The sequence below is a fragment of the Necator americanus genome, chromosome II (genome assembly GCF_031761385.1).
Source record: "Necator americanus strain Aroian chromosome II, whole genome shotgun sequence".
NCBI classification, from domain to species: Eukaryota; Metazoa; Nematoda; class Chromadorea; order Rhabditida; family Ancylostomatidae; genus Necator; species Necator americanus.
The window spans coordinates 9,464,330-9,476,866 of NC_087372.1; the positions used below are offsets into that span (position 1 = coordinate 9,464,330).

The 12,537-nt window shown below is 42.0% G+C and overlaps 4 protein-coding genes across 4 annotated transcripts; 3 read left to right on the plus strand and 1 right to left on the minus strand.

Moving 5' to 3' along the window:
* Nucleotides 1-142: 142 nt before the first annotated feature.
* Nucleotides 143-11,267, minus strand: RB195_017272 (uncharacterized protein; the record flags this gene model as incomplete). Its single annotated transcript, XM_064184203.1, has 4 exons — nucleotides 143-637; nucleotides 747-2,347; nucleotides 11,105-11,158; nucleotides 11,228-11,267. The coding sequence occupies 4 exons, from the start codon at nucleotides 11,265-11,267 to the stop codon at nucleotides 143-145; spliced, it is 2,190 nt and encodes a 729-aa protein (XP_064040084.1).
* Nucleotides 4,219-5,005, plus strand: RB195_017273 (uncharacterized protein; the record flags this gene model as incomplete). Its single annotated transcript, XM_064184204.1, has 2 exons — nucleotides 4,219-4,344; nucleotides 4,862-5,005. 2 exons carry the CDS (start codon nucleotides 4,219-4,221, stop codon nucleotides 5,003-5,005), a joined length of 270 nt encoding a protein of 89 aa, XP_064040085.1.
* RB195_017274 (uncharacterized protein) lies at nucleotides 9,397-9,765 on the plus strand (the record flags this gene model as incomplete). Its single annotated transcript, XM_064184205.1, has 1 exon — nucleotides 9,397-9,765. One exon carries the CDS (start codon nucleotides 9,397-9,399, stop codon nucleotides 9,763-9,765), a length of 369 nt encoding a protein of 122 aa, XP_064040086.1.
* Nucleotides 11,268-11,582: 315 nt separating the features above from the next.
* RB195_017275 (uncharacterized protein) lies at nucleotides 11,583-12,384 on the plus strand (the record flags this gene model as incomplete). The annotated part of the gene is made up of 2 exons (XM_064184206.1): nucleotides 11,583-11,748; nucleotides 12,314-12,384. The coding sequence occupies 2 exons, from the start codon at nucleotides 11,583-11,585 to the stop codon at nucleotides 12,382-12,384; spliced, it is 237 nt and encodes a 78-aa protein (XP_064040087.1).
* Nucleotides 12,385-12,537: the final 153 nt, after the last annotated feature.

Here is a 12,537-nt window from a genome sequence, read left to right on the forward strand (position 1 = left end):
CTTACGTTTTGCTCCACCGGATGTGGCGCGGCTGGTTGCACGCACTTGTCACTCAGTGTACCAGCGAATGAGTGTTACTGCGTGTAGATCACCAGCGACGACATAGATTATTTGATCTACACACAGAATATCAGGCGTCAGGTCATAGGTCACAGAGCGGTACAAGTGGCAAGAACTCATTCGTTATGGACAAGCATTCATTCTTATTATTCATTGAAGGGTTTCTTTTAAGAATAAAAAACGCCTCCAACGTCTTCCTTGCCGATATTTCTGTTTCGTGAGCCAGTATAACGCATTTCACATCGTAATCGTTCCCGTTGTGGGCCTCATGTCTGTGCCTTCCTAGTGGTGTTATCAAACTTTTTCGTCGTTTTCCGGCCATGTGTTCATTAATCCTCACTCCAAGATTCCTACCGGTCTCCCCAACGTAAGTTGCATTGCATATCAAGCACTCAATCTCATATATTACCCCTATTTTTGTGCAGTCGCCTGTTTTTCCGTAAGGACAAATAACACATCTTTCACAGATGCAGTATCTATCATATAGTCTGTTTCTAACAAGCTGGCTTTTGATGTTTGCATTTGGGATATTTACCAAGATCACGTCATTTTGTAATTGTGCTTGGATAATGCTGCGCTGAACAGCGGCACTGACTGTCAGAGATAAAAGGAAGACAAAGAGAAATTTTGTTTTCGCGCGGAATATTGCTATTTACAGTGCGGGTTCTTCGGTAATGCGGACGTACTGTATGGCCATTGGCACATGCGATTTTCAAGGCTAGTCTTCGTGATTCGTGTCGTTCTTGGTTGCCAGTGCATACTTCACTATTGAACATATTACGAATCACTGCGCGTTTTACTGCAGTCGGATGTGCAGATTTGGCGTGCAATATGATGTTCTTGCAACTTTCTTTGCGATACCACTTTACTCTAATAATGCCGTTTGAAGTACTTATTTGTGTGTTGAGGTACGGAAGCCATCCTTCTTTTGGGGTTTCTCGTGTGAGTCTTATATATTGCGATTGTTGGTTGAGTATTCGGAAACACTCGTCCATTTCGGACTGTGTTGATGTTATGATGCAACAGTCGTCAATATATCTGCAATACATTATTGGTCTACGCGAAAGTACTGGTTCTTCGATTCTGCTCATGAAGCGGATCGCCAGTACTGGTGCTAATCGTTGACCCATTGCTAGCCCTCTCAGTTGCGCGAAATAATTTCCTGACCACCTGAAGATATTACAATTCAAGCATTCCTTGATAAGCGTTATTATGCGAGATTTACTTAGTCCATATGTTTCCAAGTTGTTACCATATAAATCTATCATCTCAGAGAGAGCTTGCAGCGCCTCACTGTTTTTTACATTCGTGTAGAGTGAGGTTACATCAAAAGACTCTATTACGCAGTTGCCCTCAACTCTCGCATTGCGTAATCGCTCAAGGAAATGGTGCGTGTTCGACAAATGAGATGGTATTTTAGGCAAAATTTGACTCACGATTTTATTAAGGAACCACGAAATGCGATCCGTTGGTCCTCCCACACAACTTATTATTGGTCGGATTTTGAATGTGGCCGCTGATGTTGAGTTGACCTCATCGGGTTTCAGCTTATGCGTTTTGATGAGGCTGTAGAACACAGGACAGGTCGGTTTGTCAAGCTTTAGGCAGCTAACAAATCGTTCGTCAAGGCCAGCAGATTTTCCCATAGTCATCCATACATGATTCAAGCGTTTGCACTGCACAAGGAATTCTTTCTCTGTTACGCGGCGATAGATCGTTTCATCTTGCAAGTGAAGATTTGTTATTTCCCGATCAAGAGCCTGTGACATGACTACGAATTCCCCACCCTTATCGCTTACTGAAAGGCGTATATCCCCTCTTGTAGTCATTTCGCGGATTTCCTTCAAACCCTGCCATTGCTCGCGCGTAAGATTGTTAAGGGTGAGTCGTCTATGATGGTTGTAAGCGGACAACACCCCAGATAATAGAATTCTAAATTTTGTGTCTGTTTCGCGAGCTGGTTCGGGTTCTTTATAAAAGTTGCGCGGAAATGGTGTTGGGGGTAACGCTCTTCTGCTTATAGGTGCAGTGTGCTGATGGTTACTTTCATTCCTAGTTCTGATTCGAAGCTGGTCCCGAAGCTTGTGGAGGCCTACTGTGACTTTACGGAATGTTGACCCATCTATTCGATGTGAAATTGAAAATGAAATTGGTCCAAGGCTCAGAAAGTCAACAGCATTATCGGACAAATGAATGTTGTCGAGTACCGTTACTCTTGCCCCTTGATTATTAACAGCATTTGGAGCTGTTGTGTCAATTGTCAACGTCAGGCAAATAAAGGTTCCATCTAAAAACCTCGTAGGCACACTATAGCAAAACACAGACAAAATGAGACCACTTCGTTGAAGAAAACCACAAGAAAAACAACCAACAAGAATAAAGAGTCTGAAATTGAATAATTTCCGTGCCTCTTTCGAAAATCTCTGTATGAAACCAACAAGATGTTTTTTGATTTAATTATACATGTACCTATTTGAAGTTCTTTTCGTCGCTTTTAGACTCATTCGATGTGTTGCTTTTTATTCTGTTTTTCGTGAGGTTTTTATCGATATGCACTTTAATGACACTAATTCCTGCGATTATTGCTGAAAGAACATTTGCATCACGCTATATCCGTGATTATGAGAAGAATAGTCGACCATGGATTTCGTACCTTGTTATTGGTGGCTCATTCGCACTGTCCACTTTTTATTACATTCTTCTTCAACTAGGTAAGATTCAATTTTTTTGAAACATTGAACCGTTACAATGTTCCATTTTTTGCGTGTAAACTTTTTTTTTGTGTGCAATGTGTTTTTCAAATTTTAGATCAGTGAATTCAGAAACAAAAAATAATTCACATTGAAAACGTTGAAAAGCAGGATTTCAATATTTCTTCTGTGACCAATGAGCATGGAATCCTTTCACATCAGAACCCCTTCCATGAAAAGTACCATGAAAAGTTCTGCTTCCATAAAAAGTTCGCAGTGCTTTAAATGTAAGAAGATATATCGGAACGCCATTTTAAAATTGTATAATATTTGGGATGGGTGTAGTGTAGCGGTTAGAGGTTCTGCTGCGTGCACTATCGATCGAAGGTTCCAATCCCATCTAGTCCTCACCAAGGCTTTCATCCCTCTGGGGTCGATAAATTGGTACCAGACTTGTCTGGGAGGGTTATAACACTGACCTAACACATCGGCAAGCCCCGCAAGTCATTGTATGGGCCAATGACACGTTCGTAAACCTCTAACGAATTGAAGCGAACCTGGTGGCTCATCCCAAGCGGATTGATCAATGCCAGACACGTTATCCTTTATCCTTTATTATAAGTAGCCTTTTTATGCCTTTTTCTTATTCCCTTTTTCTATGAGTTTGAATATGTTATTAATACTTAATAACTTGAAACTCTATCTATTTTTTATTCAGTTTTTTGTGAATTGGACTGGTGTGACGCAGTCGATTATAGGTCCGTTGTAGCCACACGGTCGATGGTTCGTAAAAGTCCTAGAGCAAACCAAACATTTCATCCCTCTGGGGTAGGTAAATTGGTGCCAGACTTGTCTGGGAGGATAAAAACACTGACTTGATCACCGGCCTGCCCCCGCATGTCATTGTGTAAGCCAACACGCGTTCCAGACAGAGACGACGATTACGAATTGCAGAAAAAAAACCCGTTGGCCAATCCCAAGCGGATTGATACGCTAGTGACTTTATCCTTTATCCTTTTTTAATTAACTTGAATATGTCTTCGTTTTATTTATTTTATTTTATTTTGATTTTTTAACATTTTTAAAATATTTGTTAAATAAATATATCAATTTCGGGCACTGTTTTTTCCTTCTCATAGCATGAATTTGTTAGCAATGCGGCGGCGAGGTCACGAACCTAATGCGATAGCTTCTGGAAATTCTAGGGACTACCTACTCTTTACTTATAATAGAATAGTGGACACACACGCAGATAAAGAAATTGAAAAGTGAAGTCACGTGCTATCGAGTCTTTGAGATGAAAAAAAAAACATACTCTACTCTTTACAGAGACACTAAACAATCAAGATTTGGGCTTGGCACCACGATAAGATCTTGAAGTTTCTTTATAAAGTGATTTTCAGGGTTATACTCCTTGCTTCCTTTTCTACTAGTCAGTATTTTGATTTTGGTTCTTTCCACACTCTCTATGTTGAGCGTGTATCGCCGTGATGCTGCAAAACTTCGTGATCTCTCTAACAGTACAGGACATTCCACTATTAATTACACATTAAGCATGAAATTCCAGTTGGCTGAGAATGTTCGTGTGGCGAAGGTAATCCGTGTTTTTTTTTCTAAAACTTAAGAGCGTTTAATGATATATGTAATGTTTGGATCAACGAAAGACGATGAGAATTTCTTCTTTCTTCTTCGGGGTGAACCTCGTTTGGAGACTAATCTTGATCACTGATATCGGATTTCCAATTGGCTTTTTTTTTCGAATAATCGACGGTAGATCGTACATTTTCTGCCAGTCTTTTGCGTAGTGTGTATTTTTTTTGCATCTCGTTCCATTCTCTAGCATTTTTGAAGCTTCAGAAGCGAATTACGTCTAATTATCGGCTTTATGTTCCCGTTCCCACTTCAAAGAGCAACAGTAAGTAAGTAAGAAATGAAATGCACTAAATAGTTTCCAAATCATGAAAGAGATTGTTTTCATAATTTTTTGTAACTATCAACGCATGTGACAAATTTTTTTTTTAGGTTGTGGACTATATCACAATACCGCAAACTATTCAACTGATTTCTGAACACTTAACATTTCTATCGGAATTATTGGGAATTTCTTTTAGTTACTTACGTACGCCTCGGTTGGTTTTTCATTATGGTCTACTGTAACCTGCTGCATTTCTGCCACTGCTTTCATTGTGCTTGGGGAGGAAAATCCTATTAGTCAACTATCATACGCCATCATAAATGTCTACTTAGCCGTGTAAGTAAGAATTTTTGATTCGTTCTTCGGTTTCCATTTTTAGAACATCCGAAGCTTTGATGTTTTCATAATAGTACAACTAATTTCTTCCATGTTAAATGTAATTTTATCTAGAACACTTCAAAAAAGTATCATAGATAGTAAATAAGTACAATTAATAGTACATAGAAGTGTTTAAGACGAAATACATAATAAATAGTATATAGAGAACTATTAGGTGATACACAAACGAGCACGAAAGTCGATGTTCAAAAATGCTTCAACAACTCGCGCTAAGAAAACAGGAACAATTAGTTTTCAGTTACTCACCAATGAGATGTTCCTAATTAAATAATATCCCAAACTGCAGCAGAAACCTTGTATTCCTACATAAAAGGTTGTATTTATCAATATGCATATACCGTGCACCAATTATAATTATTCTAATTTGGCCGCACGTAATACAGCATGAGCATTACGTATTCGCGAATGAGATCATACGAAAGTCGGGAAAATCACTCTGTTTGACTTCTTTGGGCGCTAAAAGAGCAAAAATCCCTTTTATTGCAGAAAGTTAGGACGCATTGGCAGCATTTTTAAAGACATCAACCACGAATTTGACGTGGTACGGATCTGTGAGGGCCAAAGACTATGGCGGTTCCTTACCACGTCCTCTACTGCAACGTGCCACCCCTGCGCCCCATCCCCGCCTGCAATTCGTGAAATGAAATGAATTGCCCATCGGGGCGTCCGAATGGATTTTTGATGAATCGCAGGTGGGGGCAGGGCGCAAAGGTGGCGCGTTGCAATAGAGGATGCCGCATTCTGAAGCCATCTGTTTACAGTGATGCAAGGAGGAAGGGCGAGATCCCACCCGTTTTTGCATTTTGCGCTTCGTATAGTCTTTGGCTCTCCGAAACCCATACCACGTCAGATTCGTGGAGTGATGTCTTTAAACCAGCGTATACGAAATTACGTCAACAACCCCCTTCCCCCCCCCCCCCACTTCCAACAGTGACGTAATCTAATGAAGGTAGGAGTGTAATTCACGACTATGAGAGCGAAAACCCCCAAGAGAGAGGGAAGGAGTTTAAACAGCATTGTGCAATCCTGTCTTCCTGGTGCGAATTATTAAAGATAATAGAACACGTACATCGTCTGCAACTAGTATAATTTAAATTAGCTGCAGAAATTGCCCCAGTTGAACAATCGTAGGCGTGTTGCGGAATGCTTTTGTTCTATCACCTGTAATAGGTTGCGTCGTAGGGAATAGGTGCAAAGAAGACATTTCCGTTTCACATATCATTTTCCTCAAAAATACTTACGGTGTTCTAAAACTCGCAGGAGTTAATCGTAGAAATGAAACTCACTGAGAAGAACAGTTCTAGAACTTCTAGAATTCTTTCTTGCGCGCGAATTTTTAGTTCCCTATTCACAATTCACATCTTGGTGTAAATACAGAGACAAATACATCGTGCTGAGGCTTATCGATCGAGATCGAACATCACTGAATTCATATATCTAAAAATAGACTTCCTAACCTCGCATCTAATCAAGCTTCTAAAGCTAAAGATCCCAAGCAACATTTGAAAACCGTAATCACTCGAATGTTCAACCCCATTATTGACTGTTCATAACTACTATTACCACTTCTTTCTTTTTCTTGAAAGTTGCCTTTTTTAAGCTCTGGAGCAGTGGTGGTCTGGCTATCTCTTGCAAGAGTTGGAGAATTGCAAAGAATACGACATCGTTATTGTTGTTGCACAACTCATGTATCTAACAGCAGTTTGGTCCCTACTGTAGCGGTCAAACATCCACAAAAAACAATGGAAGATTATTTCAAACGGTTAGAATCGGCATGGAAACAACCCACATCAATCGTGATCTCGAAGTTTTGATCAGTCTCATGTCTTGAAAACATTCCACTCGATTTTCGAATTTGTTGGTGTCTACCGAATATAAATCCTAGATGTAATATTTGTCTTGGCAGTCTTGTTCAATGTATAGTCGATGCCGACCATGTTGTGTCAGCGGGACGCGTTGCGTCTTAGATGACGACGAGTATTGCCGTGTCGCCACACAGCACAACAATCTTTTTTCTCTGTTTTTTAAACACAGTTCTTCATAAAGTGCATGAATCAGATAAAGTAGTTTCATCAAAGTTAGTTTCCCTTACTTCTATCGTCACGCTGCGCGAGTATTTCTTGTAGTCAGAAGAATGTTCTCATGCGCGATGCGACAAGGGGAAAAATCATGAAGCTTGAGAAAGATTGGAATTTGCGCCTTGATTGGGGGATTTAAGCGAGATAGAAAGAATATTCTAGCTCTTTCGTATTGGTGTCAATATGTGCTCATTATTCATATAAATAAATCTCTACAACCGCTTCTAAAGACACTTCTAAAATCTTAGTTTGTAGGTATTAGCGTTCTTCCTTCTTTAATCTTGCTATTTTGCTACAAATACGGTCACAGAATACGCTAATGATGCACACTACACGGGAAAATGAAGCAGAATCTTCAAATCTATAAAGTAAGATCTGAAAGGCGCTCCGGATGCGGAAAAAGTACCATATCTGGTAGAAATGCACGTTTGCTAAAAACACGTGATGCTATTCACAAAATATTCTTCGCAAAGCAAACGGAAAGCTGTCAAAAACAAGAAAAATGTACTATGAAGAGCTCGCTGTGCTCGACGACGACCAGTCCCCTCCTTTTTCTAGTACGTAACTCGACTCCCAACACAAAGCGTTTGATGTCGACTTCAAAATTAGTTCAAGATTCTTTTTCTCGTTGTCGATTTGCATCTTTATAGTCTTTACTTATGGTTGAGGATTTTTGTTCTGGACCATCCATATTAGTCTTGAATAAAATGTCTTTCAAATCTCTGAACCTCCCCACTCAACACATACATGACAATATCTGTACTCAGGAGCACTTCCACAGAAGACTAAATGCGATCTTTGCTTCCCATTCTTTGTTAATGGTAATACATGAGGTTGGAAGAGCGATACACCCGGAGCAAGAGGAAGAACGGGAAGGGAGGGGAAGGATCCGGAAGGAGCAGGAAGGAGGTGGGACGAACTCGGAGCAAGAGTAAGAAGGAGAGCGCGGATCGTAGACAACAGGAAGAAAATCAGGAGCAGGAAGAAAGTAGTAATAAGAAGGGAGCAGTACGTTTCATAATCAAGTAAGCAAGGAGGGTTGCAGGCTCTCCGACCAGTTTTCAAAGAGTGTAGGATCATTATTGATGATTTTTGACTACGATTAGGGGTTTTTCCGTGAAAGACATGAAAGCAACGGCTAATGTAGGCGCAAGCCTTTGTCCCATGGCTAAGCCTCTAAGCTGCCTACAGTATTGCTCGAAATAGCGAAATACTGAACATCTCACACAATCACTTAACAGAGTCATTATTTAAAAGGATAAAAAGTATAAAGTCACTGGAGTATCAAACCACTTGGGATGCGCCAACGCGTTTTACTGGAATTCGTAATCGTTGAGGTTTTGGAACGCGTGTTGGCCTATACAATGACTTGCGTGGGCCAGCCGATGATCAAGTCGGTGTTTTTATCCTCCCAGACAAGTCTGGTACCAATTTATCGACCCCAGAGGGATGAAAGGCTTGGTGAGCACTAGGGCGGATTCGAACCCTCGACCGTGTGGCTACAACGGACCTCCAACCGACTGCGCCACACCCGCCCGAGTCATCATTTGCTGTAATTGAAACCCATACATGGTCAGACACTTTTGGTCTCTGACGGAGAAGCTGAGAAGAAGAAGCTCTGATGTTGCTTGCAAAGCAGCATCAATGGAGACGTTTGTGTAAAGCGAAGTTACATCGAAGGATTCCAGGACACAATCAGAGTCAAGGCGCGCTTAGCCGAGGTGATCGGTGAACATGTTTCTATTTAAGAGATAAGCAGGAACGTGTTATACTTAGGCCCTAGTTTTGCCACATCCCAATCAATATGATCCGTGCTTAGATCGTAGGCAGCTTCCGATTGGTTTACGGTCTGAGATTGAGAGCAAAAGAAAAACAGCAAGAAAGAGACCAAGAAAACTCGGCTAAACTAAATGCGAATATTACTGTACAAAATTCTTCGTAACTATTTTCTGTTGCGTTCGTTGCGAAATCCTACGTGACCGATCTGAACTCGGGCCATGACGTTCAGAAATCTCATCCGTTTTGATTTTGAACTCTTGCATTGCGGGACGCTTATGCGTGGTTTACCTTCACAACGGTTTACCGCCTCATAGTGGCGGTGAGGTGACTATGGGCGTCGAATTGCGATGCACAGCGGAAGTTCGTCCTCCAGCTGGGTCTCCCAAGCTGAGAAGGAGTTTGATACATCCGACATTCCGACTTTCCGAAATCGGAAGCCTAGCTAAGAGAAAGTAGTACACAACCAAACTCTACGATGCCAAGATTCAAAGAAGGTCGAACTTGGGACTTATTCAACGACGTATCTGTAAACTTCTTTCGACTCGTGAAAGAAGTCCTTTTGTTAAGACGGAAGATCGTCTCAGAAAGGCAAGCCATCCACTTCCTCCGCCGATGTTTACGATGTCACGTGATACCTTCACTTCATCACAAAGAAACACCTACAAGAAACATGCGGACTCAGAAAAGAAAGCCGGCAACTGCAAGAGATCGAAACCCGCATCTTGAGAGCGGCATTGAAGACCAAACAAGACCATATGTTTTCTATGCTGACCAAATGTGTGTTCAAAGAACAGTGTTGTCAACGCGTGGTGCCGGACGTTCTTTGGAGGAGAATCGTGGGTAAGTCAAAGAACATATGTGACTCTATTCGCTCTAAGGCCAAGTCAAGGCTGCAGGAGAAATTTGGCAAACTGCTAGATCATAGGCAAGGTCAGAGATCGCAGTTACCAGTTAGCACTAACCATTCGAGCCTAAACCACCAAAACTCGAAAACCGCGCCAGAAAATGCACCCTTTCCACCTCGTAAGTACTTATAGGTAATGTATTTCTTTCTAAGAATGCGCTTCCAGTTTTGGACTTAGGCACCAGTTTCGCTCCATCTCAATCAATACGTCTAGTGATATCGCGCAAGATAGTGGGCAGCCTGCAATTGGTTCATGAACGTCTGCGATTGAGAGCTAAAGAGGAAGAGTAAGACAGAGGGCAAGGAACCTTTAGAGTTCGAGTTTTTCCTTCTATCCCTTTCCCTACATTACTGTACAAGCCACAAGAGGCAAACTCGGTGGTAGATACTAAGTTTCGCTTATTTGCTACGTCGGTTTTCTCAGTTCTCTCCCGGTACTCATACAAACGCGCTTTTGAAAATCTATCACCCACACAACGCAAAGGTTTGTCCGAACTACGTGACATCTGCGCTCAGGGGAAGATCAAAATCTCGGTCAGTGATAAAGGAGGAAAATTTGTAGTGATTTCAAGTGAACTGGACAGGGCTATAACGAAACTTCACCTTACGGACGATATTCTATACCACCCTTCATCGGCACATGAATTTGGCAGACAATATCGCCGCTTGAATAGGATATGGATAGAGACCGTAAAATCAGTAGGTTTGCCAAAAACAACTATCACGCGTCTAAAATGTGATCTGCCCACCTGTCCGGTCCTTTACGTCCTTATCAAGACCCACAAGCTTTCCGCTGCCGAATTTAGTTCAAACAACTCAGGGGATTTCAAGATTAGGCCTATCATTAGCAATATTAGAGGTTCCACCGACAGAATATCCTGGTTCCTTAACACTGTTCTCAGCCAGCTACTCCAATACGTTCCAGCTCATCTCTCAAACACAAAAATGTTCATAGAGCACTTCCGCAAAGTGCGCCTTGATGGAGATTGTGTCATCGAATCCTTCGATGTCACTTCGCTCTAGATCAACGTCTCCACCGATGCTGCAGTACAAGCAACATCAGAGCTGCTTCTCGAACACCAGGGGACTTTTAACATGTATGGGTTTGCGATACAGCAAATAATGATGCTGCTAAGCGAATGTTTGAGATGTTATGTATTTCGCTGGTCTGGGCAATACTATAGGCAGATTAGAGGTTTGGCCATGGGATAAAGATTTGCGCCTACATTAGCCGTTACTTTCATGTCTAAAGTGGAAAAACCCCTACTGGAACGCAAACCTCTATTGTACTGCCGATACATAGATGATTGTTGCATTGTATGTCCAACACAAGCTGAAATGGACACTTGCTTCAATCTCTTAAATAAAAAATCCCAGTACATAACGTTCACGAGGAAAAAACCTAAAGACAACTGGCTGCCGTTCTCAATGTCCAGGTCCATTTGTGTAGGGGAAATTGGAAAACAAAATGGTATCGAAAACCTAGTTGTAAAAACATTCTGATTCACTACCAATCGGCGCACCCCTGGAGAACCAAAAAGTCAGTCATTGAAAATATGTTTAAGACAGCGGCAACGGTTTCATCTGAGGCTCAAGGGCGCATTGCCTCCATAAACATGGCTAACCACATTGCTCAGTCCAATGGGTACCCAGCAAAGGTTTCTCATTCAAATCGGAGCCATGCAACTGAGCGACGGTGCCACAGGGTAGAACAATCAACAAAGATTCCTTTCTGCCTTCCTTTTATTTCGGATGACATGAGCAATGCAGTGCGAGCAAGCTTACGACAGGCAGGTCTGCAAGACTCAGTCAGAGTAGTGGACATACCACCTGTAAACCTGAAGCAGCAGCTAGTCCGCAATCGCGCATATGACGGACTTTGTGAGACACCGAATTGCATCGTTTGTCCAAACGGGAGGCAGGGTGATTGCGTGGTATCGGGGGTTATCTACCTAATCACCTGTCAGTTATGTGGGGCTGAGTACATTGGCGAAACAGGAAGATCACTATGTATCCGCGTCAAGGAGCACCTAGACGGGCTCGTAAAATCAAAAACATCATCCCCTTTAGGTGCTCATCGCAGACAGTGTCATGACAACACCCCTTTCAAGATAGCTGTCACTATCTTGGCACGCAAATCAGACGTTCTAGCGCGAAAAAACATTGGAAGCGTTTTATATCACGGCCAAAAGTCCTATCATAAATCGTAAAGAAGAATGCATCGCTGTGACCAACGAGCTGGCGCCATACCAGGACCTCTGCGGGTTTTGACCTACGGGGTCAGAGGCGGGGGCATCGTTACTAGTTAATACTCGCGGCGCAACTCTCACAACTGGTGGTCCGCTAACATCACGATTTTGTGGCTATCAAGGTGAGCACTGGTCTGCTTTTCTGACGTTGCTTTTAAATAATCTGTTTGCTAAATCATATTTTGTGGGATGACGAGGCGTTTGAGAGAGTAGATTACACGTGTCTTTGATTTTTCCAGGCTCTGAAGAAGGCGACGACGCCGAAACGTTAGCCACAATAAAGATCAATAACAATCTTGGTTCTGCTTAAAAAAGTAGTACACAATCAAACTCTACGATGCCAAGATTCAAAGAAGGTCGAACTTGGAACTAACTAAGAGTAAACCACTGCTAAGATTCGCCACCGTCTTGGCAAAATGTCGCAAGGTGGCTCCCTGATCCATATAGGTTGGGCGACGACCTG